The sequence below is a fragment of the Ixodes scapularis genome, unplaced genomic scaffold, assembly GCF_016920785.2.
Source record: "Ixodes scapularis isolate PalLabHiFi unplaced genomic scaffold, ASM1692078v2 PGA_scaffold5__190_contigs__length_132052651, whole genome shotgun sequence".
In the NCBI taxonomy this organism is placed as follows: domain Eukaryota; kingdom Metazoa; phylum Arthropoda; class Arachnida; order Ixodida; family Ixodidae; genus Ixodes; species Ixodes scapularis.
In genome coordinates, this window is record NW_024609880.1 from 119,766,107 (window position 1) to 119,794,058 (window position 27,952).

Sequence of the window (27,952 nt, forward strand, 5' to 3'; positions counted from 1 at the left end):
CGTCGTCTCGTGTTCGCTTTGCGAACTGGTGTCTCACCAATCATGTCGCTTTTATGGGCAGTAGTAGGTTGCGCGAATGGTCGGCTAAAGACGTGCGGTCAATCGGCAACGTTAGTTTGCAGAAACTGCCGACCGATGCAGCAATGCGCAGCATTGCTGCATCGGTCGCCAATCCAGAGTTCTGCGTCCTTAGCAGCATCTCCCGTTCAGTCGGCGTGAAGTCGCTGAACGGGAGCTCAAACTCGTTTGCGAGCGCGGGGTTGTCGTCCATTTATTCCAGGTTTTCTTTACAGAGCGCCGTGCACTAGAGCGAACCACGGGAACCACACTGAGTGTGCGCTAAATCCTACCGATGCCGACAGTGCTCCCTGACGTCACTTCTCTTTCCAGAGGCGAAAAAAGGGAAGAAATCTGAATGGTTGTTTCGGTTTCCCAAATTTATTTGCAGGTACGAAAATAAGAATCACAACGTTCTTGAAAAAATTGTGTGGCATGCCAGGACCCCAATGCTTCCGAAAACACATTCTTTAAAAAAAAAAAAAATTGCCTTCATGGTCTTTTTAAGTCTTGGCGCAAGTTAGCTGGAGGGCCCTGTACGTTTTTGTTTTGTTTGCACTGAGAACGAAATGAAATCATTGGTTTCCCCAATTCACTTTATTTCCAAGGATGCAAGACACTACACAGTGACAGATTTTTTTTTTTTTAAATGTCAAGTCTGCGTACACACGGCTTTTCCTCACCATCCGACATGCAATTGAGAATCACTCGTGTGAATTCTAATGAATTGACACGTATTGCCCTGTTAGTGTGGTATTACAGGTTATCGGATCGGAAACTCTATATAATGGCGTTCCACAGTTTATCATGAAGGCGAGAACGCAGTCGAGGGAAATCCGTTCCCATACGACATCGTGCAACAAGGTTTCAAAGTCATCTTCTACGTAACGTTCTAGGTCTTCTTTTTGATCATCTGTCGCAGTGCAGTTTTCGTAGATTCCCAATTCTTCCTTATTCTTCTTATAGATTTCCTCTTTTTTTGTTATAAGTTCATCTTCCAGGTCATCCACTATTTTTTTCAACTCGGTCTTTCTCAGCCACAAGTCGCATCCTATAAAATCGACAAAATACCAATCAATTGCGAACATGGTACAGACAGTTTTGGGAGACTGTGGAGGCACTCAAACGTGCAAAAGCAAGGGACTCTCTGCATGTCTGTTTTTGTTTCTATTTTTTGCGTGTTCTTTTTTGCTTTCGTTAATCATGTCGTTACTAAAGTAAACAAAATTAAGGTAAGCATAGTGTTTTTTTGTTACGTCTTTTAGCCCCAGACTCGAGCCATTTCACCACACGCCAAAAAAATTAAATAAGATACGAATATCTCATTGAATGGGTATCAATTTTTCTTGAAAGAGAGAGGCAAGATTAGACATTGAATAATTTTGTTTTATAGTTAGAGCTAATCACGGAAGAGCCATATAGTGAAAGCAAAGAAAATAAGCCAAGGCAATGTATTCTGTTATCTGCAGTTTAGACAAAAATGCATACTCTCGAAAATTCCGGCGCCAGTATTGGCCAGTTCAACCGAAGTAACATTGACGCGTAGCTACTGAAGAACCGGGTGCAGTAATAAGAATCGTACTCTATTTGTGCCAACTTTCTGTGCACACGTTCTGGGCTAGCAGGGCTCGTTGATCCTAGACAGTTCCAAAGTACAGAACAAAACTCTAGTATGGAATGAACAATATATATATAAAGCCTGACGTGGCATGAAATCTCTTTAAAATAACAGGTTTACGCGAACACAAACCTAAAAGCCACAATCAAGAACTAACCGAATTCGACAGATGATAGAACTGAGGGATGGATCAATATAAACTCCTAAGTCATGTATGAAATATTCACGTCGCTATGGTTGATTGTCTTGTTTATAGAAATAAATTAAGAGCATATTTCTTCCGTGACAAAAACAAAACGTGTCTTTTAATGTTTCGACGTAATTTTTTGTTGCTCATCACGATAAGATAGCAGATTTGTCTTGCAGCAGCTCACAATCAACCTGTGACTTGGTCCGTCTAACATCTTAATATAATCAACGAATCGAAGGAAATACTAAAAGAGACATTATAGGAAAAATGTTAAACGGCAAGGGTCCTAGAATACAACCCTGAGGAACGCAATATGATATCTATGATCTACATAACGCACCGTTAACATGAGCGTTGTTGATGCGCCAGGAAAGTTATGATAAAACCACGAGCACACCGGTAACCACACCTCATATTCCGATAGCTCGGGCACACATTGATCATGATGCACAAGACCAAATGCTTTGGTTAAGTGAAAATAAATGGCGTCGACCTGCCCATAGTAGGCAACCAATGGAGCCAACGTCACTCAAATAGTCTGCTAAGTTAATTTCAACACTTTTGGACTTAACAAAACCTTGTTGCGATTAATTCAATATTTATTTGAAGTAACTAGAAAGCTGAACTTCTACCACGCTCTCAGACCGTTTTGAAAATGTGGTATATACTAGGGATGGGAGAATATTCGGTTATTACGAATAGCCAATTGAATTCTGTTCTATTTGGCATTCGCTTCGAATCGAATTTAAGTATTCGACAATATCGAATTATTCGACTCTATAGAATTATTCGACCTTACTAAATACAGTCAAACCCGAAGATATCGAACCCGTTTACATCGAATTATTCCTTACATGGAACAATTTTAGTGCACATTAATGTTACAGTGATAACATATAGTAAAAACTATGGTTACATCGAACAAAATAAGCAGCCGCTACCGATATATCGAACTGCCAAGAGCGCCGTTTTGCTTTGCAAGCTGGCTTTCCCCCAACGCAAGCGGGCGCATTGGGGAAAAGCCAGCTTGCAGAGCACACTGGCTTCCTTTTTTTTATTTTTTTTTTTTTTTCCGGGCGGCCGCGTTGATTGTTTGGAAGGAAAGAAAAAAAAACATATTTTGCAGAGGGAGCGGGGAGAGGGCGCTACGTGCTCCCTCATCCTCGAGTTCCTGTATATGCTACCTACGGTAGCAGAGTTGCGCATTCAGCCTCGGCGCGTGGCCGTAGCGCCGGCTTTCCCCCACGAGATGGATGCTTTGCTCCTCACGTGACTAAATTTGGCGAATAGCGGCGCCGCGCGCGCCGCCGCGCATGGAAAACAGGAGAGGAGGAAAAGGAGGCGGAAAGCAGGGAAACATACGCCGGGGCAAGAGAAACGTCGGCGGAGCGACCGTAAAGGTGGCTTTCTTGCACGCCAACGGATGCTTTGCTCCTCACGTGATGGATCTCGGCGAATAGCGGCGTGGCGGCGCGGGGAAAACAAATGCGCAACTCTGGCTCCCGTAGGGAGCCTATACAGGAACTCTACCTCTTCCCGCTCCGTCCGCTAAAGGGAATATTATTTTTTCTTCCGAGTGGTTACGCAACCGCCGGCAAAAAAAAAAAAAAAAAAAAGCTTGCTTTGTTAGGGTGCCTCCCCCAGCGCGGCAACCTGTCTTAGGGGAAAGCCAACTTGCAGAGGAAAACGGCGCAATGCAACAGCAGGTGCTCCTGCTCGGACGTACTCCGTGCTCTCGGCATAGTTCGGCGCTAATGCGCGAATATAGAAGGCAGCGGCCTCAGCATTTTGGAGTCCGTCGATACCGTAGAAAAATATCGTTATCGCGGATGCAATGAAGAAAAAACAGCAGTGGATGCAAGACTACTCCACTGTGTAATATTTCAGCAGAAAGTGGATTTTTGAGAGTCAAATTCATTAAAACTTTTATATCGAATTACCCGTTATAAGACCCATTTTGCGAGTTTGAAATAAATGGGTTTGACTTACTCTGGCTTGGATTTCCAGCCAGGTGGCGCAAGCTTCCGACCATTTCGTGCTCCCGAACTCAATACACTTCAAATTAACAATTACAGTACTTCTAATACCAAATAAGGACAAATATAAAACTATAGTTTAAAAACATCTTGTGGTATTTGTTGCTTGTACTATTCGAACTATTCGATTCGAAATTATTCGGCCAAAATCACTATTCGCTTCGAATTCGATTCGGATCCAAAGTTCTCCATTCGCCAATGCCTAATAAATACACATAGTGTTTCATTTTAATTTGAAGTGATACCAAAAGACGTGAAAATTACACAACTGCTGTGTGTGCACATGAGGAGTAAAATCAGGGGGTCATATTATTGTGGGATAGTTGTCACAATAAGTCGGACAATTGACTAAAACTTGTTAGGTAACTTTTAGTTAGTGAAAGAGACGTATGTTTCCTATTAGAAACTTGCTGTAGGTCATTAAAGACCACTAAATTGTATAATCTTTGGGACTTAATGGACATGCAAAGTGCGGAGGTGCGCTAAAGGTACAACTGCAAAACAGGCTGGCGGTGCGAAACGTGGATGACTATCGTCCGCTAAGCCCAGGAACAAACTTTAGTATGTATCGTTTCACGTTGGCTTGGCAAAGAGCGAAAACTACGGCACCTTCGAGCCAATCAGAGTGACGGTGGTAAAACACCTGACAGTCCTTAAAGGGAAGCTGAAACACTTCTTGAAAAAAACGAGTTAGAGGTGAATTCTGGCGTATTTTTATCCCGTGAATCTGAATATCACATTCGTTTTCCCTGGAGATGCAACTAAAAGCGAGAAAATGCGGAAAACCTCCGACCAGTCGTGACGTCATACTAGGATCTTTGGGCCGCCAAGCGCGTGTCGCTCGTGTGGGCAGCGCGGGAAATGGCAAGCTTGCCAGGTATATTTTTCCGCAATAACGGCAGTCGTGACGTCTCTTTTTGACCTTTCTGAAAATAGCAAGAGTGCGCGTGCATAGCTTTGACAAGCGCTGAAGATGCGCGAGAGCAGAGATTCCGAAAACGCCTAGTGTGACGTCACGCCCCAGGAAGGAGGGGCTTCGGCAGAACTTTAAAAATTAATTTCTGAAGTCTCCGTGCAGCAAATTGAGCAATAATCTCGATATTCCTAATCCTGGAGGTAAAATGAAGGCCATTGAAGTGTTTTTTCTCAAATACAGAACCGCTTCAGTTTCCCTTTAACAAGGACACAAGGGAGAGAGCGTAACTCGAGAAGTCGGAGAGGAGAGGAAGAAGGAACTTCCCTTTTAACCCCAACCCTACTTTTGTGTGTCCCAGACGTCGCTGTTTTCCCCCTCGGGGATTCGCCCGTCGCTCAAAATGTTTCCAAAAGGGGATTTCTCTTCTACACCGCTCATGGCTTTGACAGCACTACGTACAGCACCACTATCAATTCGGCCGATAGTTCCGGTACGGCTGAGCGTGCGTTAAGGCCTAGAGGGCCGGAAGGGCCGGGAGTGGCTTTGAGGCCGAATAGGGCATAACTGCCGACAACTGCATTAAGGTCGATAGTCTTTGAATGTGCTGGTGTGGCCGCCTCCTCGGGGGTTGCGTTGTGGTTGACGACCGTAGTGGCCACCATATTGCAAAGATGGCGCCAGATGTTTATTTTATTTTTCAGTGCACATCGTATACCTCTCTGCAACGGCAAATAGAGCGTTTTTTTTATTTTATTGCTTCATTCTTTACGGAGACGTGTTTGGCATGTCTCCGCAACGGAGAAGTGCCTTACACGAGCAGGCCAAGGTATGCGGCAATCGACGCCATCTGCACCCAAAAGACGAACCTGGCGCGAGAGTGGAGCTGCATCAGCGCCGCAGCAGGAATGGGAGTGACAGACATGTGAAACCTACAGCACCAGTTCGCAGACAACATGAACGCCTTCCTTGATGAAGTGTCCTGGCTGCTGGTCAAAAAAAAAAACAAAAAAACTTGGCGGCCAGGTTTTTTTTTCTTAACATGGCTTATGTGTGTGTAATATTTTACAGCTTGCATGCATGTGTTCCCTTCAGTGTTTCGAGGTAAAAAGATTGAAAATGAAATTCCTAAATTCAAACCTCACTCATCTTTTTCGCAGCCGCCCGGTAGAACAATGACATTTTATTAATTTAGTTGAAGTGCTAAATATTGAAAAGACGCAATAACGTTTTTACTGAGCTCCTATCAATTATAGTATTATAAATAGTTTTGTTTATTATTTTATAATTTATAAATATAATTATGTCTATAATATTATATTATTATAGCTAATAAAGTCGATTATTAGAATATGGGAATGTTATACCAGAAAGGCGCCCTAATTAATAGCATTCATTTGAAAATACGTGTGCGCGTGCGTGCATGCGTGCGTGCATGCGTGTGTGTGTGTGTGTGCATGTAATAATCAAAATATGAAGATGAAGCAACTACTGATCAAACAAATACGAAATGATAATGAGCAGAAAAGCAAATAAATAAATAAACAAATTCGGCTAGGCAAGGTCGGCGTACCGACTGGTGCCGGCCGTGAAACAAACCCAAAACCGCAGTATTTGCAGTGACTGACAGATACACTCTTAAAAATACCCATACGTCTAGTTTCCCGCATCCTGCTCGGAGCAATATAGAATGACGAGATTGAAAATATATTAAGCCTAAAAATGAAGTCTGAGTTGTGACACTGAGAATGGCGTTTCATCCGCCTTGCTCAGTGTGGCGCCATCTATCTCATTTTCTGGAAACTAAAGTTGTCAACCACAACGCGACAGAAAAGAAAAGAATAACCATTTTTACCCATTCACCAGAGGTTATTAGAGTATGTAAGGTACACCTCGCGGTAAGCACGACAATACGAAACGTCCTAGAGGCGGCATTAACAACATTGAAGAGGAAGAATGCAACGATACTCCTGCGTTGGATCCCGGGACATACGGGGATTAAGGGAAATCGGATTGCCAACAAAGTCGCGAAAGAGTATAGTCGTTCCCTCTTTTCCGACAGACCAGGCCAATCTCAACGAGATCACCCGTACTCTACTGTATTAAAATGTTTGAGTAAAAAATACGATCCTATAGCTACCATAAACAAGGCAAAGAAACAGCTACAGCAACAACTACAAAACAGGCATCCTGAAGAACAGGACCCTATCCCTTCTGGTCTCAAAAGATACCAAACAAATCTCTTGAGAAGGGTAAGGACGGGAAGTGCTATAACCCCGCACCTCCTCAAGAAATGGGAAACACAAGCAAAGTTGAGACAGGACCCGAAATTCATACCCAAGCCACCAGAGTGTAACTTTTGTAAAGAAAAGATCCATCCAAATATCGATCATCTCCTGTGGGACTGCAAACACTTCAGAAGAGAAAGTTAGGATACACATGCAACAATAGATCCCGAAGATAAGCCCAAAAACCTTAGAGAATGGATAAAACCAGCAGGAAATTCCGGAAGAAGACTTCAACTGCTCAGATCCGTCATTTCCTACCTGGAGAAAACGGGCCTAAGTAAAACTTTTTTAATTTTTTCTTAGGCCATGCCGTAGAGAAATTGCCTGAGCTTTAATGATGAAAGAAAATAAACGTATTTTATCATCATCAACGCGACCCCCGGTAAGGCTGTCGCACCAGTCCATTCAAAGACTATCGGCCTTAATGCAGTTCTCGGCCCTTACGCCCTACTGCTTCAGAGCCACTCCCGGCCTTCCCGCCCCTTTCGGCCCTAGTGAACTCTTGGCCGTAATGCGACGATTCACCTTAGCGGGATGCTCCCACCACGTATAACTAGTGAAATAGAGTATTGTCACGTGTCTTGTTCTGACGCTTTGATTGGTTCACTCGGGCAGTAAGTAGCCTTCGCCGTTAGCCAAGCTATGGTGATACAAGAATAGACGCAGTTTTTTTGATCGCCGGGGGGCTGAGAATGCCCCCAAGGTGTTCTCTTCATAAATTAAATCTTCATATTATCGCTGACGTGGGCTATTCACTTTTAGGTATTTGTTGCACAAGCGATGCATAAAACATCTATTGTGTCGTTGTTGTTTTGTACTAGGGCCCACCTCTCATTCTCAATTATCTTGCAAGTTTCCCACTTAGCACGAACTTCCACTGAAATTAAGTTGCACTAACATTCTGAATGTATTTGAAATCCCACACGACACCTGCATTGCAAGACATTTCAGTACAGTCCTGCGAAGTCACCTTCTGCAATCGTTATTGCGCGATACTGGGCAATGTTGGGAGCACTCGTTTTTAGTTGAAACAAAACTTTAGTACCAATAGTATTCCTGTTTCGGTTAACCTATACCCATGGATCAGAGCCTGCGAGGCATCGAAAATGACCAACGGCTTTAGACACGACCTCTGTGCAATGAACATACCGCGGAAAGTAGGGTTTATCTTACACATGTGGGACGCGTCTAAGCGCGAATCCTAATAAAAGCATCGCAAAGTAAATCCTTCGTAACACGCCTCATGGACAGCTGGTTTAATTCAAGGTTCCTGTTTTAAGTAACCTTAATTTGGCTGTTTCTTCTTCTGCTATAAAGCAAACCGTAGCTGCTATATTCATCATTTAAATTAGCGAAAAACGAGACAATGTGTTAAAAGTTTTAGTGCACGTACCTCCTTCGGCTGCGGAACTCCTAAGGATATAACATTGCGGCTCGTTGTATACGACATACATGTCAGCATAGTCACCACTTTCCGGAGAGGGGAACAAATCATTTAGAACATTCTTCGCAGATTCACCATGGTGTCGTGCACCCTGCCAAGAACTCACAGCATTTCCTAAGTGAAAAAATCATATTCGCAATTCAAATTGAATATAGCGCCAACAGAAACAAGCTCCAAGCTTGTCGAGAATTAAACCTGAACTTACCCTTATTAGGAAAGGGAGTACTTCTGGAATAGCAGGTGGAGTTATCATACTCAGCGTACGTGTAGCTTCCTGGGGGAACTGGAGTAGCGTTTGGGAGCTTTCCTGATTTGGGGGTACAAAAGCAATTTAACGCACTTTTGATATAGTTTAGGCGATTAGGCACCTGAAATCCTCCCGGGCTGCGCGGTAATCCTGACCTGACAGTGAACCGAAGCAGTGAAGAAACTAATTACAACTATTTGAGTTTCTGTAGTTGGTTAAATTTTTTCTAACTAAATACTTTTTCAAGTTACAATAAAATGTCTGTAACAACATCATGTAAACTAAGGCTTTTAATTAAATATAGACCGCCTGCAAAATCGGTTTCTCAACGTATCGCGCTGCGACTTTCTAAAGAGGTGCAAGCGGGTGGTGGAATTTTACAGCGAAAAAAAATCAATAAATGATGTTACGTCGTTTAAAAGGAAAAGAAATAGCCGAAATCATCAGGCTTACTCCGCTCCTTTGGGTTAGGGGAACCTAGGTACCGTTTCGGGGGGGGGGGGGGGGGGGGATGGGGGGGGGGGGGGGCTAGGCGTTTGGCCAGCGAGCCTACGTCCTCGGCTTCTAAGCCGAAGACGTAGGCTCGCTCCAAGGGAGAGTTAATGCTTTCGCATTAAGCGCAGCTCTTTGGCGCCTGTTTCCCCGTATAGGACGTCGCCGTCGGTGTAACCACCCCGCTAAATTTAGCGAAAAATTGGATTCGTGTTCAGGTCACGTGACGTCAGTTTACCCGATAAATCTGGCGGAGAAACTGAATTTGTTTATGGGTGATGTGACACGAAGTAATGTGGGGTCATTTTCCCCGCTAAATTTAGAGTGGGAAATAAACTGGTGTTGAAGTAGTGTGGCGTCAATTTTTCAGCTAAATTTAGCGGGAAAACTGTGGGAAGAGGAGGATGGGAGGGTACATAGGTGGAGGAGGGGAGTGAGGGAGGAGAAAAGGAGGAGGAGAGGTGGAGGAGAGGGGGAGGGGAGGGTACGGGGGGCATACACTCCGCTCCGTACCCTCTCCTGCTCCCCTACAAGAGCCGCGCCCTAAGTTCAATATAGAGATTTGTAAACGTCTTTCATTTTTTTTTGTATTGAACAAGGTAAGTTTGTTCCTTGATTTTTTCATTGTAGCCGTCCACTACATGCTTGCACCTTTGGAGTGAATCGCAGTGTGATACATTGAGAAACCGATTTTTCGGGGACGTCTAATGTGCCTTAAAAGCGTTAGCTTACATGCGGTATAAATGGAGCTTAGTAATTTCTGTGTGACTTGTAACTTGGCTTGGTTACAATTACTTTCCGAATTTTCCCTTTTGAGCATCATCGTCGAGCACTTCAAATCTGCGGAAGCCCCTGTCGTTGAGATTATTTGAATCATTACAGGGTTGATTTTTCATCACACTACAATTTGTAATTTTTGAGTACTAAATATGGTGAGCAGCACTTTTGGAACTGAAGCAGACGGTTAACACTATCGGTAATTAAATTCATGAGACGATTGTCTGAAACAGGCTAACATATAACCGCACTGTAGTAAATGCAACGAGTAAGATGATCGTGAATGTAACCTGCTAAAGCTTTTTTGGTGCATCTGTTCTCCAGCGCATGACAAAATGACAGGGTATCTCGATACAGATGGAACGGGTCTGAACAAATTTTAATTCAAGGGTGCAGGCGAGCTGGTTAAGAACTGACGCCTTTAACCCTGCAGAGCGGGTAAACGGAGGGACAGGACAACACGATTCTCCACACACAGCTGAGGTTTATATGACGAAACACAGCCTTAAATAAAAACCAAAACCAAGACGAAAAAAACAAAACAAAAACGAACAAATCAAAAGAAGACACGGATGACAGCAATGATGTCACGCGTACCCAAGCAGGATACTCGTATCCAGAGTACATATCAACGTCCAAGCGAGATCCGGCAAAATAGAAATGATAGATTACATCCTCATACCAACACAAACAACTGAGGACGAAGTAAAAGTTAAACACCGAACGATCACTCAACAACAAAAAATAATGAGGTCAACCAACTTCTAACAGAGCCACAAGAAAGAAAAGGTCTTAGATTACGAAACGCTTTCATGCGAATGTCTAGAGAAACAAACATGTTGGTAAAACAAATAGCATGGCTGTCCATCATATCAATGACTCTTTCACTAAACATTTGTAACAATCCCTTTCCCAGTAGGGCACTTCACTATTTTCTCCAAACAACGACACAATTGCTACATGAAGAGAGGTGATTCGCTAATTCTGAACGTGCGGATTCGTCTTTGTGCGCTCGTTTGTGTTCAGTTAACCTGTCATTAAGACATCTAGCCGTCTGACTCACATAGCAAGAACCGAACTTCACAGAAAGTTTCCCAACTACACCCAGATTGCAATTCAGAAGAGGGTCTTTGATTCTTGTTACAACCAGCCTTCTGTGACGAAACAGGTGTAAGCCGGTCGAGCCGCACAGCTGTCGCACCAAACGTCTTCACTAGCACTTTGAGGTTATTGGAAGCACTGTGAAAATGAGGCAAACAAAAAAAAAACCTACCATAACATCCCCAGAGTTAGCCCACCTAAAGTCAAAAGCAAATAGGGTGAAATAAGAGGTGGGCTAACTGTTTGGGTGTGCGATCAATAAAAAATTGAAGAAAAAATAGTTATTTTTAGATTTTGGGATTTACGAAACCTGTAATGCAATAGAGGGGCGAGGAACAAAAGACAACTCTCCCTCCCAGTCGGCGACGTTCGCTTATCTCTCGCCGTGTCTAGGTAACACAATTTCGGCCGAGGTCATGATAGGCCAAGACCCTGCAATTACTAAGTGGGCTATCTCTCGGCGATTTAAAAAAATAGCAAATCGTCCAAAAATAAGCGTGCATTATTTTTCAAAAGTGGGGCATCTCTGGGAGCTTACGGCACTTTTCCCTACTCCGACACCTTTCGGTAAGTTCGAACTTTTTTAGCAAATGATGGATGACCGTAAACACGAACGCCCTGCTGTAGTTCGTGAAGAACAATCTACGAAGCTGCTTTACCAAACCGGTGCCCAAACGGTGAGCACTAGAAAACTTTGTTGAGTTCATTAGCACAAACTTAACAACTCCCTGCCCTACAATTTTAGAAGAAAAACTTAGCTCAGAGTGCAAGCAATGGCTTCCCCACTTTGTTTCCCCACTCTCCAGGGTTCAAAATGTCAGTTCAAGGCAGATAGTTTTTCTTTGAACTAAAAGTATAGAGTAGAGTGAAGTAACTGCGATGTACAACTTAGTTAAATTTTTTTAAACAAACTTTAACGAGTTACAATTGTAAGTGTGTAACTGTAACTTGAATCCATTTAAACTAGGGTAACTGAAACTGTAATCTAATTAGCTGTCATAAGTAACTTTTACAGCTCTGTAGTAAAGCTAGTTCCGACGATAGTGGCACCAATATGGGCTGATATAGCAGGTGCCACCTAGCTGTGACGTTGCCAGGGTTAGGAACTTACGGAGCTTAAGCCTCCCCTGCCCCCACCTCAAAATTCAGCCGACCTATAATATACACAGATATATTTGCACCCCCTCCGCCTCGCCTTGCCCTCACACCCCAAGTCATGGACATCCGAGCCATCACCCCACAGATAAACCTTTCTGGCTAGGCCACTGCAACCAGACACATGTCTGGCCGCTTCAAAGCCACAACCATGCCTGCCCGTGGGGACCCAATACACACCCGCATTGATTGTCTTTATATAATCCACCTTTACTACAACAACCTACCTAATGTTCGGAGCACTCTTACTCTGAGTAGAAATCCTCAATCGATTAAGTTTTCGACTCTACTGCCACCAATGTTGAGGTGAAAGTTTTCCAAGCTTGTATTAGTAAAGAGAGTTTTCTTTCTTTTTTTAAATTCATTACTTCGTAAAATTTATTTCCGTATGACCCACACTGAGCGTATCCCCTAAAAACCAAATTCTAGCTTTCTTCTCATGGTAGCGGGAGCTTCAGTATCTTAGAGTTAACCTGAAAACCTCTGTAGATCATCTCTTACGCGGGAGTTAATCAGGGCTCGGTTTGGTTCACGACAGCCTTTAAACATCGGCCGAACGTTGCAACAATGAACCTAACATGGTTAAATGTAGCCTACACAAACCGATAATGAGCAAACATGAGCACGATGGTTTGGCAATATTTGTAATATTGGCCAGTCAAAGCAAGCGAGTTTGAATATTTACTCATACTGGTTAATTTTGTGTAGTACGGTATGTCATCCAACCCAACCTTTTAGATTTAAACCAATATTTACTCAACACCGTGTTTCACCTATTTAAGTTAGAAGAATCTGCCTCTCTCTCTTTATATATATATATATATAAAGAATCGGGCTAAGGTGCACGAATTTTCATAGTTAAAAAGTGACATTGAAACGATAGATAGCCTCACCATATGAATGTAGGTCCTCGTTCTATGTTTTTTTCAAGTGTGCATTGAAAATATTCTTTATTAAGAAAAGGATTAGACAGAAAAGTAGCACAAGTTCAAAGGTCACCAAATTAAAAAAAAGCAGCACTGTTTTTTAGAAGATCTGCTACTTTTCTTTGATTCTCTCTCACTCTCTCTCTCTCTATATATATATACATATATATATACTTTTTTTTCGGCATGTCGGCAGCCCTTCAAAGCATCAGGGAAGAAATTCGCACTTTCTAAATTAGGCTATTTTGTTCTCGTGTAACATAGCCCGAACATCTAACCCTCCTTGGAAGCGCCTATTTATCTAGATTTAGCCTGTCGCACCTTCCCAAGTTTTTGAGACCCGAAACAGGGCTTACAATTGGTCCTGCCCGGTGACGTGATAAAGTGTTATCTTTAAAACTGACCTGTTGACATCTTAAAATTCCAATCAGATTGCTACTTTGCGGCTCTTTGGTATCATTTGCCTCTTTGTTCTCGGCAGTTTATCTGTAGACGAATGCCTGCTACCAAAGATAGCTTGCTTATAAACAAAGCAAGCTGTCAGCTTGCTTCGTTTATGAGGACAAGGACGTTTCAAAAAGGAAGGTCCCCCTATGCTTCAGGTGAATTTCGTAAGCCTCACACTAAAAAAAAACTAGAGAAACCTGAAGTGGAAACTTCAAATGCATTTTTCTCAGTTTCACTTTTTAGCTGGAAATGTCATCATTTGAGGTTCTCATAGCGTAAAACCTTAATTTAGGGGTATCCTGAACTAATATTTTCTAAAGAACAAATTAAAGTACTCACTGGCGAAAGTAATCCCTGGGGAAGAGGAAAAAGAGGGACAAAGGACAAACACAAATCTCCGAACACAGCTGGTGCGCGACCGAAAAATTCCGCCTAATCCGGGTACCGCTTGCACCGTTGCATTTAATTGCATTATCATCATAAAGTACTCAATCTAAGAGAAAAAGCTCTTTCACAATAAACATTTTGTGAATTTTATTTTTTATTTTAGGGTGTTATTTTTTTTCTAAAATTACCGTTTTTTGTACAATTTGTAGTTACCTTAACTAGTACTATTTGCACTTTGCTTCAGATTAAATATAATTCTTTGGATTGAAATTACAATTTTTCTTTAACACATTTCCTAATGAAGTCACTTCTTTTCTGGAGCTTGAGAAGCATAAGATGCTGTATAATTGGTGTAAGAGGCTGAAACTATGGAATTTATAATTCCTAATAGGGCTTAATTCGTCCTGAAAATTTGAATAAATTTGAATGAAGGGTCGAAGGTTTATGCTACCAGGCAATAATCCCCACCGCCCCCCTCCCCTTTAAAGCGTGGTTAAAGTTTATACATACCATTGAAGTTGGCCCTTATAACGTTTTCAAGCGGGTAGTCAGCTTGATTCAGAGCTCTCACTTGTATTGTGGTATTCTCGCTGTAAATATTATAATTTACGACCAAATTAATTTTAAAACATATCCGCCGAGAAACTGAGAAAGAGAAGGAGACGAAAGTGTGCGGGGACTTCAGAACGCTGAGTTCTGATTGGGAGGATTAGTGGGTAGATCTAAAGCTGCCTTTGTCTGACGTAGTTGACTGCGGAAGTTGCCTTCTCCGAACGCTCTTTCGATTGAGTCAACTTGTTTTTGCCCATCGTCCGGTCCTGTGCCTAAAAATAGTTATTCCGTAGCCCAAAACACTGTTCGCTAAAGCGTGAGCTATTGTCTTTTTCGTTGAATTAGGTATTAGAGAGCTGGTATTGTACAGTAAACAATGTGCGTTTCTTAGTCGATTACAAAGTTTTGACAGATTGGAATTCCACGACAAATCACGTTGTCGAATTGATTTTCTCAGTATTTAACATGAACCCCATAAGACATAGGACAACAATTACACGATATACAAATCGAAGCATGCAAATAGAGAGGATGATCGGACGTTAAATTTTTAAGGAAATTACGAAAAAAGACAAGCTGAGTTTAAGATGTATTTATCCTAAGACATTTTATCTTAACCAGTCATGAAGTTTGCAAGTGTCCTCTTAGATTAAAGTGATTTCTACGGAAAAATTAAGATGTTTCGAAAGTAACACTGTGTCATCCGGGTATGGGAACAATTTGCATGTTAAAACTGAGTTGAACATATCGTTTACAAAAATGTTAAATAGAAGACGTGATAAAAAAGCAGAACACCAGCTTTTAAGGTAACTCGGGAGCTTCGACTATTACTTATAGAAACTTGTTGTTTCCTCCCAGTTAAAAAGTACCGGAGGAGAAAAAGGAAAGGGCCCGGGAATCCAACGATTTGCAATTTTGTCAGTAAAATCTTGTGACTCACTCTATCAAATGCCTTTGCCACATCAATAAAAAGCGCGCGAGCAACCTGATGCCCCTCGAAGGCTGGATGCAATTCGTCTGCAAAATCTTCCAGAAGTGGCTGGCTCCCACACTCATTGACAAATCCATATTGATTGGGCGACATAATGCTAAAGCGATCAAGAAAGGCTGTCATAGTTTGGAAAATGTGTTTTTCTAAGATTTGTTCAATGCAAGGCAAAATGGAAATCGGTCGATAATTGTCAAGTTTTTTATGCTCTCTCCTTTGAAATAGTGGCTTCACTAGTGCGCCCTTCAAAGCATCCGCGATCATCCCGGAGGGAATGAAAGCATTTAACATGAGAAGGATCACAAGTTTCATAGAATCATACTTTAGGCGCAGATCATTGTCAGTGACGCCACCGATAAAAGACGCCTTGTTCGTTTTGAAACTAAAAAGCGAACTTCGTAGATCGATTTCCGACGTTTGGGGTCTTTCTTTGCGGGGTCTTCTTTTGTGCACGAGAGACTGTGCGAGTTTCGACTTGTTTTATATTTAATGCGGGGTCCGGTCCCACAAGCCCCTGCTGGTTTTGATCGGCCCCAGTAACACACTTGGAGAGAGCGGCATTTATGAATAAATGATTAATAATAATAATATTATTATTATATTAATATTATTAAAGCACCTGCAATAAATATATTATTATAATAATAATTATTATTATTATTATAATTATTATTAAGCTGAGTAGTAATGTACTTACTATTTCTTTTTTTGCGTATCGTAAATCATTATTATGTGAGTGGCGGTTTTGTTGGTTTTGTCAGTAATCTTTACTGTTGCGGAGATACATTTCTTTTTAACGGGAACAGCGGCGCGAAACAACAGAAAATACGTATCAGTTGACGTTTCTTCTAGGACCTGCAATCATCAAAAGAAAAACATCTCTTATTTATTTCCTCAATACTTGGAGAAGACGCAAGGCAGGGCCAACTAAATAGGGCACTTAAACCCGTGCCACACGGGAACTCGACTGCCATTTCCAACGAATGACATTCGTGTGATCGACGAATGAGCTCGCGATCTGCCGCGCGTGGAACGCACCACGCTCAGGGCGTCGCGCGCTCATTGGCCGATCGTTCAAATGTCATTCGTTCTAAATGGGATTCGAGTTGTCCGTGTGGCACGGGTATTACTGGTCCTGTTGACAGTAAAATTCAGGCATTGCCCCACTTTAAATCACAGCAAAGTAATGGTGTTCATCTATAATGCATAGCCTCAATCAACACTCATACAAAAAGAACAAATCGAACGCCTGTATCACTAAGACTGGTTTCAACACGACCACAACATGAATGTGCACGTGCCAATATATTACTGGCAAGCGCGTATTTGTGTAACCGTTCAGCATAAGTATATGTTTACATAGAAGTAACACGTGCAAACGACGCAGCGGATTTTAAACACCTCTAGCACGCCGCATGTGTAGGTTTGATAATTCTTTAGTACTAAAATGTACACTCAAAAAAATTATTTTGCGTACGGTCATCCCATGCTTTTAGGAAACGATATTTAATGATCCTCTAGCACTCCCGAGATTATGTTTAATTATAGTTTAGGTATTTCTGTTTTTTTTTTTTTCGTTTTGCGTAATAAAGTAGTATGGTTTCTAAAAGATTGGGTGATAATGTACCGTACCTTTAGGTGTATATCCCACAACGGTCACTTTGGGGTCAAAATAAGGCATCTCGCTTAGATATTCCGCAACCCATTTATAGTGCACACTTAGTACATAGTCCTTTCATTTTGAATTCCTCTCAGTTCAGGGGAGCAAAAATTGTGAATATATTTTCTGCGTTGTTTTGGCAATGGGCATTATTTTAACCGTGAAACGAGTAACTATACATTTTTTTTTATTATTCATACAATCCACCTTAATTATCAGGCATTAAAAATAAGACAATAAGTTATTTAATTTCGACGAAACAGTCTTAGAAAAGATAAATTAACATTAAAAAACAGCGTGTTTGTATGACTCAACACCTTGTTGTTTACCTCAGTCGCATGTATTTTACATGAATCGAAAGGTCATCAGTCTGGTAGGTCGCCTAAAATCCCCGTGATTGATACGACTTTGCGTCGCAGTATTAAAAGGTGAATATTAGTTGTTTTCTTGAACTCAGGAATTAATTACAGTGCATAAAATCATAGAATCGGCACCTCCTCGCCATACATATCGTGAAATCTAGTTTAGGAAATACGTTTCACAATATATATTACAACGGCGCGACTGAGCTAAAAGCAACACTATTTTCAAAATGCCACGAAAGTTTTAGGACAATCCATTTCATCCTAAGTTTTTAAAGATATTCAGTGGGAATAACAACGTTTGTTTTTCTGACCAGCATTGTTTGCTCAGAAACTTTGATCACCCAAAAAAGGGTGGTCCAACGTTGTTCACTCTAATCTATACGCAACTTCGTATACTCAGATCCAATCTGTCCTAAAATAGCGCCTACACGAGTGAATATTTCGCCATATCCTGATGTTTGACGTTTGTTCTTGACAAGATGCCTATCAATGCAATTTGCAAATAACCATCACCTTTGGAAATTCCTGATTTCTTGTTAAATAAAACAAAAGCAGTATTCCATACTCTACTCGACATTGCACTACTTAATTACTCACTTTCTGACTGTCTGCGTCCGCAATCATCATAGTTTGTGTCAGGGACACATATGTCAGCAACACATTTATGTTTCAGGAACACATTTATGAGTTGGGAGCACGTGAGTATTTATATCATCTTCAAACTCAGAAATTTTTTAGGGCTCTTTCAAATGACTTATATATGTGCTTATCGAGGATAAAAACACCGGAAAATACTTGAAGGGCATATTTCAGACAATTTGTGGGTGCGTTTACTTGTCAAGCATATCTTGAAGATGATCGGCATTTATTCATGTTGTCAAATATTCAGTCACTAAATATATTTGTATAATCATCAATAAATTTGACTGCATGAAGTTCACATAATCACTTGAGACCGAAATGAGAGGACTATACTCGAAAATACGCCATATGTTGAGTCTGCGGAAACGGGCTTTTTTTGTTCGCTGTTTGGCAGTGAGAAACACCGTGCCTTGACACCATGCCGTCACGTGACCACCTGGCACATGATTAATCATGGTAACGATACAAAAGCGCCAAAAAAACCCACATTTTCTCATGCATTGCGATTCGGTATATGGCAATTAGATCACCACGTATAGACCGACACGCTGTTTATAAACAAACCCGTGTTTTCCCACATGGGCACTGCGCTTGCGCAGAAACCAAATTCGCGTGAAGCGAAGTGTCTGCGCATGCGCAGTGCCGTCGACAGCGCCACCGCAGCTGCGTGACGTCAGGGCCGCGTGTTGGTCTATAGGGTAATTCAAGGAGACGCCAGGCTCTTTAAATCGACCGCAAAATTCGGTTTCTTAACCTATCCGGCTACGACTTTGTGCAGCGTTGCCCACAGATGGTGCATTTTTTTGTGCAATTTTTAAGAGCTAACTTACCTGAGGAAAAATCAAAGAAAGAAAAAGGCTTAGCTCCTATGGAAACCCAGCGACGCCATCGGTCTTCAAACAACACGGCACCGTTTCGCACGGGAGACAAGAGATGGCGCAAGCGGTCGCGACGCCAACTGCCGCCAACGAACGAGCATACGACGCCGAGAGCCGGAGTATTTAGCAGACAAGGAACTGCAGTTCCTTGTTGTTACCGCGCCTTTTTTTGTTTCTGCGACTGTCGCCGCCTGCGGAACGCGCGCCGCTTTTGAGTCAGAAAGTTCGTCTGCTAAAGACGCCGGCTCTCAGCGGCAAATGCTTGTTCGTTGGCGGCGTTCGTTGCGCCATTTCTTGTCTCCCGTGCAAAACGGCGCCGTGTTGTTTGAAGACCGGTTGCGTCGCTGCGTTTTCATAGGAGCTAAGCCTTTTTCTTTCTTTACTTTTTCCTCAGGTAAGTTCGTTGTTTGCAAACTTAACAAAAAAAAGATGCACCATCTGTGGGCAACGCTGCACAAAGTCGTAGCGCGATAGGTTAAGAAACCGAATTTTGCGGTCGATTTAAAGAGTCTGGCGTCTCCTTGAATCATACTGTAGAAATACAGCTGCCAATTTCGATTTAAAAAAAAAAAACATTCATTTTGTAATACAAAAAAAAAATTACAGTGAACCGTTTTGTATTGGTTACTATCATAATTTTTCGGTTCAATACCGGTTTGGTTACGGTTCAGTTCCAAGATGGCGGCGGAAATTTCGGTTCGGTTCAGTTCCGGTTCGGCTAAAAGTAACGGTTCGGTTCGGTTCCCGTTTTCGGTTCGGTTCGCTTCCGGGTCGACACTTTGCCTCCTGCACTGGTGCAGAAAAGTGTAGGGCGGTGATCTTCCGGTCGTATCGCAATATTCATACAGGAAGTACACCGCGCTATACTTTTCTGCACAGGTGCGAAAGGTTCAAGTAAATCGAATGCGCCTAGTGTCTTTCTGCACGCGCAACAACCGCGCCTAGGGTCTGCGCGAGCAGAGCACGAGGCGGCACGAGCTGTCTCGTCAACTGGCGCTTGCCTCCTGTGAACTACAGTTATGGCGACGTCACGCACGCGGGGAACGCTTAATGAGGTCGTTTTACTACAGTGTACTAGAATGCGGGGTAGTGTTTGGACCGGCGCGGCTAGGCAGTGGCAGCTCGTGAGGCTGCGCGTATAGACAACAATCACGACGCTGGAGTCGAGAGCAGAAAGTCGCTGAAGCCCGCACATGCCGCCGCACGTGCGCGCGAGCATGTAGCGTAGCCTCCCCTATTGGCAACGTGACCGATGGAAAGCGTCGCAGTAAACGGCCTTCCACGATTGCCCGAATGCTGTCTTCAACGTCAGCAAAGGATTTCTCGTCGACAGAAATAAGAGTAATGTAAGTACTTCGATTTTGACGGTATTGTTAGTGTTCGTTTAAAAGCGTATTGGTTTCTAGCTTCCACCATCCTAAATACAAGCACCATCAAACTTCTGGTTCAGAAAGTAATGACGTCACGAGAGGTAACCAGGGAGGGCGCCACCCAAGCATCTCGCCGGTAATACTCACAAAGCCTGGCGGTTCGAGGACAAAGTCATGGAGTGCCCTTCGCCGATTTGGAGCGGGGGATCTCGTAGCATAGAGCATCGAAGAACCGTTTCTCGGGGAACCCGAATGTCAGCGCACAGCTTTTGTAGCGGGGAGGACCCGAAACACTCTTTTTTTCACTCAGGAGAAGTGTGTTTGGGCTTCTCGCGGCAGCGGGGAGCAAGTCACGTGGCTCTCCTCTCATCTGTTGTCTGCCGCTCTACCTTTTCCATTTCGGCGGCAGCTTATCGTGACCATCTGCCAGGCTTTGTCAGTATAAAAGAGGCTATCGAGGAGCAAGTGCCCAACCACCACCCCGTTGAGCTCACTACCAATGCACCGGTGTCGACACCTGTCACGATCTACACCACGCGCCTCACACGAGCGTCTCCGGTCCCAACACTACCCAGTCTTCAATAAAACACTGCATTTCTATCGAAAACATGGAGGTAGGAAGAAGAAGAGGCAACACAGGGACACAAGCTAGCCAAATGAGAAAAGCCGGTGTGAAGCCGGAAGTGGAGGACGTGGTCGGTGGAACGCCCCTAAGGGTGACCAAAACCGCACCGAAGCCGCTGCTGACACCGAATCAGGTGTGCGTTTCGTCTAATAGCGTCTTTTGGTTTTGGTCATCGTTGGAGGCGTGTCTCTCTATACCTGAAGTCTCCCCCGGCTTCACCTCTTATGGCGTATGTCACCTGGAGAAAAGCTGCAGATGATATAATTGTAACTTTAGCGCGATATCGAGCTTCATACACGCTCCACGCGTATTTACTGATTCAGAAGTTTTCAATGACACTCAGCTAATTTCTGACTGGACTCATATCTTTACCTTTAATCATTAAAAAGTTCATTAACACATTTGAGCTAATTAACTCATTGGTCTTGATGTTTATTTATTCATAAAATCTCTCTCTGACCGTGTAGCTCACCTGCACAGTCCGGATAAGTATAGCTTTCGTGTATTTTTAAACCAAATCTCGTAAAGCCTCAAAAACACACTGAATTTCATTCTCCATCCCCTATTATCTTAATCACATACCTTCCATGCATCTTGCAAAGACCCAAGCTCTGGGTAGTTGAAGGTAGGGTTGTTTTCCGGGTTTTTCATTGTCATTTTCTCCTCCCAGTGAAAGCTCGGCGTCCATTCCTTGTACAGTGCCCAGACCTCAGCCGTGGCGAGACATGCGAACAACAATGCGTTCTGGAGCCCCATTACAACGTATTCTATCAGCATTCACTCCTCTTCTGAGACTGACTGAGCACTGCGTATGTGATAAAATAGGTTTCTATTTTTTTTGTTATTTTACAATACAGCTGTACCGGATCATAGCTGACGTTTTTGACAAGATTCTCATAAGGGAAAAAAAAGCATTGTTCACAGAGGCTGCGGTTACATGGGAGACAAGTGTTCGTAATTCGCAACGGAGCAAAAATTCCAGAGGAGCTTCGGAAAGCAATGCTTGTTTCGATGCCCTAGTCACTTTGGTTTTTGTGGTTGCACCTGGCACAAACGCTTGAAACAGCCTTGAGGTAACAGAAACGAAAAAGTTCCACTTTGCCGTACACCGTCGTTCGAATAAACTCAACATTAACCCGAGAATATTAAGAAAGAAAAACAGTTAACTATGCCGTAGACGTACTCCAGATCAAGCCAATCGTCTACTTTTTATCACTTTCTAGCTTGCACTGCCGTGGGGTGATTATTATCAGAAACAAGGAAAGGAGATATAACGTGGTTAACTATGGACACTGACGTCCTAAATAAGACAGCGCGTGGCAGGACCCAATAGTTTTATTATTGCTCCGAAACCAATTAGATCTCGGCATTTGCTGAAAACAGAGGCCAAGAATGCATCACGAAGCGAGAAGAGTGAATGTTATCCGTGACGCCCGGTGTTTCTTAAACCGTCAGGGACTATATGTAGGGTGTCCCAAGTCACCAGGCTCAGTTTAAAACGGACCGTAAAAATCGACGCCTGCACACAGTAATCTAAAGTTTATTTTACAGGTGGATTTTTTTCTTGTAAAACTGAAAAGCCAAGAAACTTGCCAAAGCCAACGGCGGGCGGCGACGCAGACGACCACATTGTGTTCCGGGGCGTGTTTGGCGTTCGTATTGATAGATGGCCCTGCCTCCATATTGCCACGGGTGGTGACTAATAATCAAGAAATAAACAGGAATAAATAAACGTTTAATGTGGCGAACTTGAGCCAAAAATAAAAGGGTACAAAAGAAAGATAACAACAGAGTGTCGCGGGCGTCGAAGGCGGCGAAGCAGCACGATCAAACGCTGAGGCGAGACTGACTCGACAAGGTCGCGGGCGGCCTCTTATCTAGAGTACGTCGCCATCTCGAAGATTCGGCGAAAGCGGCTCGAGCTTCGCGTGATCGGGGCGAGAATGAACACGCAGTTTCTAGAAAACAAAAGCAGAAGATACATGGATATAAATAATAGAAGTTACGTGCGTGCGCTACATGAATAAACGGGAACTTTCTGGAGGTCCGAGACCGAGCGTTGCTTTCTCAGCCCTGCGCGCGGCATTACTCCCCCCTTTAAAAGTGCATCGCCCCGATGCAGTGTAAAACAAAACAAAATAAAAAAGAACGATAAACTCAAGAGTCTTTTGGAGCATGCACATAAGGTCAACAGTCCTATCGAGCGTAGTACGGCTTCAGGCGCACGACGTGGACGACCTCAGGTCGTGGTGGGCGGCGTGACGATGTTCGTGTTCCGTCGGGCATCACCTCGTAGTTCAGCTCGCCGAGGCGACGAAGTACCTTGTATGGTCCAAAGTACCGTTTCAGCAGTTTCTCACTGAGGCCGCGGTGACGGATGGGCGTCCAAACCCACACCCTGTCTCCGGGCTGGAAGTGAACGTCCCTGCGACGAAGGTTGTATTGGCCCGCGTCGGCGCGTTGCTGGTCTTGAATCCTGAGTCGGGCGAGCTGGCGGACTTCTTCGGCCCGTTGAGCAACCACCTGGGCGTCGTCGCTCTCACTGTCAGCTGGCTCATGGGGCAGCATCGCGTCCAGCATGGTCGTTACTTTGCGCCCATGCACCAGTTGAAAGGGTGTCACTCCGGTGGTCTCTTGTACGGCCGTGTTGTAGGCAAATGTGACGTACGGCAACACCTCGTCCCATGTCTTGTGCTCCACGTCGACGTACATGAAGATCATGTCGGCGATGGTTTTGTTGAGTCTCTCCGTCAGCCCTTTGGTCTGCGGGTGGTACGCCGTGGTGCGACGATGGCTGGTGTGGCTGAGACGAAGGACTTCTTGCGTCAGCTGGGCCATGAATGATGATGCACGGTCTGAGATCAGGACTTCGGGAGCGCCGTGCCGGAGGACAATGGACTCGATGAAAAACTTGGCGACTTCAACAGCCGTTCCTGATGGAAGGGCTTTTGTCTCGGCGTACCGCGTGAGATAATCGGTTGCGACGATTATCCATCGGTTTCCTTGCGTCGACGGTGGGAAACGTCCGAGTAAATCCATACCGATTTGCTGGAATGGGGCAGATGGCGGCGCAATAGGCTGAAGAAGTCCTGCCGGTCTCGTCGGTGGCTTCTTCCTTCGTTGACACTCGTGGCAAGATCGGGTGTAGTGGTGTACTGTCTTCGCAAGCTTGGGCCAGTAGTACTTTTCGCGCATCCTCGCAAGAGTCCTGCTGTAACCAAGGTGTCCCGCCGTCGGGTCATCGTGGCAGGCTTGAAAAATTTCTTCTCGAAGACTGGAAGGGATTACCAACAGCCACGCCGTGTTGCTGTCGCTGAAGTTCTCCTTGTACAGTACGCCTTGTCGGATGGAGAAGGTTGGCAGTGTTCGAACAAAACCGCGGGGAACGGCGCTTCCTTGCCCCTCTAGGTGTTCGATGAGTGCTCGCAGCTCAGGGTCGTCTCGTTGGAGTGCTGCCATGTCGCTTACATCCAGAGCGCCGAGGAAACACTCATCGTCGTCCTCTTTGGTGCAGGCAGGACCGGCCTCGACTGGGGCCCTTGACAGGCAGTCGGCGTCATTGTGCTTCCGGCCGGACTTGTACACCACAGCCATGTCGAACTCCTGCAGTCGTAGGCTCCACCGAGCGAGGCGTCCGGAGGGGTCCTTCAGATTCGCCAGCCAGCAGAGCGAGTGGTGGTCTGTGACTGCGCGAAAAGAACTCCCATACAAATATGGGCGAAACTTTGTTATTGCCCATACGACAGCGAGGCACTCCTTTTCGGTCGTTGAATAGTTCCTCTCCGCTTTAGACAGCGTCCGACTTGCATATGCGATAACTCGCTCGACTCCGTCCTGCACTTGGACTAGTACCGCACCCAGTCCGGTGTTACTGGCGTCGGTGTGGATCTCGGTTTCAGCAAACTGGTCGAAATGGCCAAGAATCGGGGGCGTCTGGAGTCTTCGTTTGAGCTCGTCGAATGACCTCTGGTGTTCTTCTGTCCACTCGAACTTTACGGCGTCCTTCGTGAGGTGTGTCAGCGGTGCGGATAGCTTGGCGAAGTCTCGAACAAAGCGCCTGTAGTAGGCACAGAGTCCGAGAAATCTTCTCACGGCCTTCTTGTCAGACGGCGGCGTAAATGCAGCTACGGCGCGGGTCTTCTCGGGGTCAGGTAGAACACCCTTGTTGTTCACGACGTGGCCAAGGAACTTTAGTTCCCCATAGGCGAACCGACACTTTGTTGGCTTGAGTGACAGGCCGGCGGTCTTGATGGCTTTAAGCACGGCTCGAAGTCGTCTGAGGTGTTCGTCGAAATCTCGTGAGAATACCACGACATCGTCCAGGTAGACAAGGCAGCTCTGCCATTTCAGACCTGCCAGCACGGTGTCCATGACGCGCTGGAAGGTGGCTGGTGCTGTACAAAGTCCGAACGGCATCACTTTGAATTCGTATAGTCCGTCGGGAGTGACGAAGGCAGTTTTCTCCAGGTCACGTTCGTCGACTTCAATCTGCCAATAACCACTCTTCAGGTCCATCGACGAAAAATATCGGGAGTGGCGCAGTCGGTCTAACGTATCATCGATGCGGGGGAGCGGATAGACGTCCTTCCTTGTCACGGCGTTCAGTCGACGATAGTCCACGCAGAACCGCAGGGTTCCGTCCTTCTTCTTTACAAGGACGACTGGGGACGCCCATGGGCTCCTTGAGGGTTGAATGATGTCGTCGTCGAGCATCTCCTGGACTTGATCTTGAATCACTTTCCTTTCCTTTAAGGAGACCCGATACGGCGACTGGTGGACAGGAAGTGCGTCGTCGTCGGTAACAATGCGATGTTTCGCCATTGGTGTTTGGCGAATCTTTGATGTCGTGGCAAAACAGTCACTGTATTCGGCAAGGAGATCAATCAGTTGCCGGCGCTTCGTAGCTGGGAGCTCGGGGTCAATGTCGAGCGGCGGCGGCGTCGTGCTTTTCTGCTGTGGCGACGAGGTTTCCTCGGAGATTGCGGTGACCACCGCTGGCGCTTGAAGCTCCTCGACGTGGCCCACGGTGGTACCCTTCGTTAGGTGCTGCGGCTCCTCTCGAAAGTTCGTCACAAGAACAGTGTCTTTCTTGGAGATCCGTTACGCCTCTTGCGACGCCAATTCCTTTTTCGAGGAGCAGTTGGACGCTGCCTTCCAGAAGAGCTTCGCCGTGCATGGCGACGTCGGCCATAACGGTGACGAAAACACTCGACCGCGGCGGTAGGTTCACATGGTCGGCGATAACTCGGATCGCGGTTGATGTTGGGTTGGTCTCCACCGGCGGTAAAACAGGTTTCCGCAGCGTCAACTGGTTTGCCCCGAGGTCGATGACGGCGCCATACTCGCAGAGAAAGTCCATTCCGAGGATAACGTCCCTCGAACAGTCTTGCAGAACGACGAACTTCACAGGGCACGTTTCACCGTGGATCTCGACGCGAGCAGTGCATCTCCCGACTGCCGTGATGAGATGTCCTCCGGCGGTTCGTATTTGGGGTCCATCCCACGGCGTCATGACTTTTCGCAGGCGGCGAGAGAGCCTCCCACTCAAGACTGAGTAGTCTGCTCCGGTGTCCACGAGTGCCGATGCATCGAGGCCGTCGATCATAACGTTCAGGTTGTTGGACACCGATGCAGGAGCGTCGTTGTGATGCGTGGCGTCGGGAGAGTGGGAGCGCTCCGTCGTTCTTGGAGGCTCTTTACGTCGGTCGTCTTCGGCAACTATACCTCCAGGGGTTGCCGCGCTATAGTTTCCCCGGCGAGGAGTGAGGGGCGACAGGCTTTCACGTCGGGGTCGGTGCATCGGCGAAGCTGGACGTCGCGGCGAGGGCGACCGGAACTCTCGGCGGGACGCAGGCTCGGGGGACTGGGGTCGTCGCAGGTACTCGCCGATCTCCCGAGGGCGTTCACCATACCGGGGGCGCGGGTCGCTTGGGTGGAATCCGCGCAGCCCGAGTCGACGGTATGGGCATCGGCGGTAGGTGTGGTCTGCCTCCCCGCAGTGGAAGCACAGAGGGCGTCGGTCGGGCGTTCGCCACACATCAGTCTTCCGGGGTGCACGGGGCTCCTGGCTGGCGTACTGGGGCTGGTCGTCGTGGCGTCGGTCGTGCTGCGGCGCAGGAGACTGGCGTCGGGGCGGCGCGACATAGGCGCGAGGTGGAGGCGGTGGCCATCGGGCCACTGCGGCGTAAGTTAGCGCGGGTTCTTCGGAGACTGCTGCGCTGATGGGAGCCTCTGGTTGAATGGCTCTCTGCACCTCTTCCCGCTCGACCTCAGCGATGGAGAGCGAAGCTGGTCGGTCCGCGGCGGGTAGTAGCTTTCGCAGCTCCTCCCGGACGACGTCGCGAATGATCTCGCGAATGCTTGGGATGCTGGACCCAAGGTCGCAAGCGGACGGCGGAACCGCGCTGACGCCGGGTAGCCTCTGGTAGTGGCTGGCTCGGGCTTGCAGGGCACGCTCGATGTTCGTTGCCTCGGCGACAAAGTCTTCGACAGTTGTCGGAGGGCTGCGGACAAGGCCACCAAAGATGTTTTCTCTCACGCCCCGCATGAGGATTCGTAGCTTCTTCTCCTCTGTAGCCCGAGGGTCGGCGCGGGCGCTCAGGCGCAGGACGTCCTCTACAAAGCCGGTGACACTCTCGTTGGGGCCCTGGGTTCTGGTTCGCAGTAGGTCCTCGGCTCTCTCTCGGCGGTGGTGGTTGATGAAGGTAGCCTTGAGATCGTTCTTGAAAATGTCCCACGACGTCAGGGAGGACTCATGATTCTCGTACCAGTGCTTGGCAGTCCCCTCAAGCGAA

The 27,952-nt window shown here is 45.6% G+C and overlaps 1 protein-coding gene across 1 annotated transcript; it reads right to left on the reverse strand.

Moving 5' to 3' along the window:
- Positions 1-788: 788 nt before the first annotated feature.
- On the reverse strand, positions 789-21,935 carry LOC115324381 (the record flags this gene model as incomplete). The annotated part of the gene is made up of 6 exons (XM_040214789.2): positions 21,741-21,935; positions 16,316-16,473; positions 14,589-14,668; positions 8,752-8,853; positions 8,496-8,660; positions 789-1,108 (listed from the first exon to the last, which is right to left on the reverse strand). Coding segments are annotated over exons 1-6 (1,020 nt in total), but the record flags the coding sequence as incomplete, so codon positions are not given.
- Positions 21,936-27,952: the final 6,017 nt, after the last annotated feature.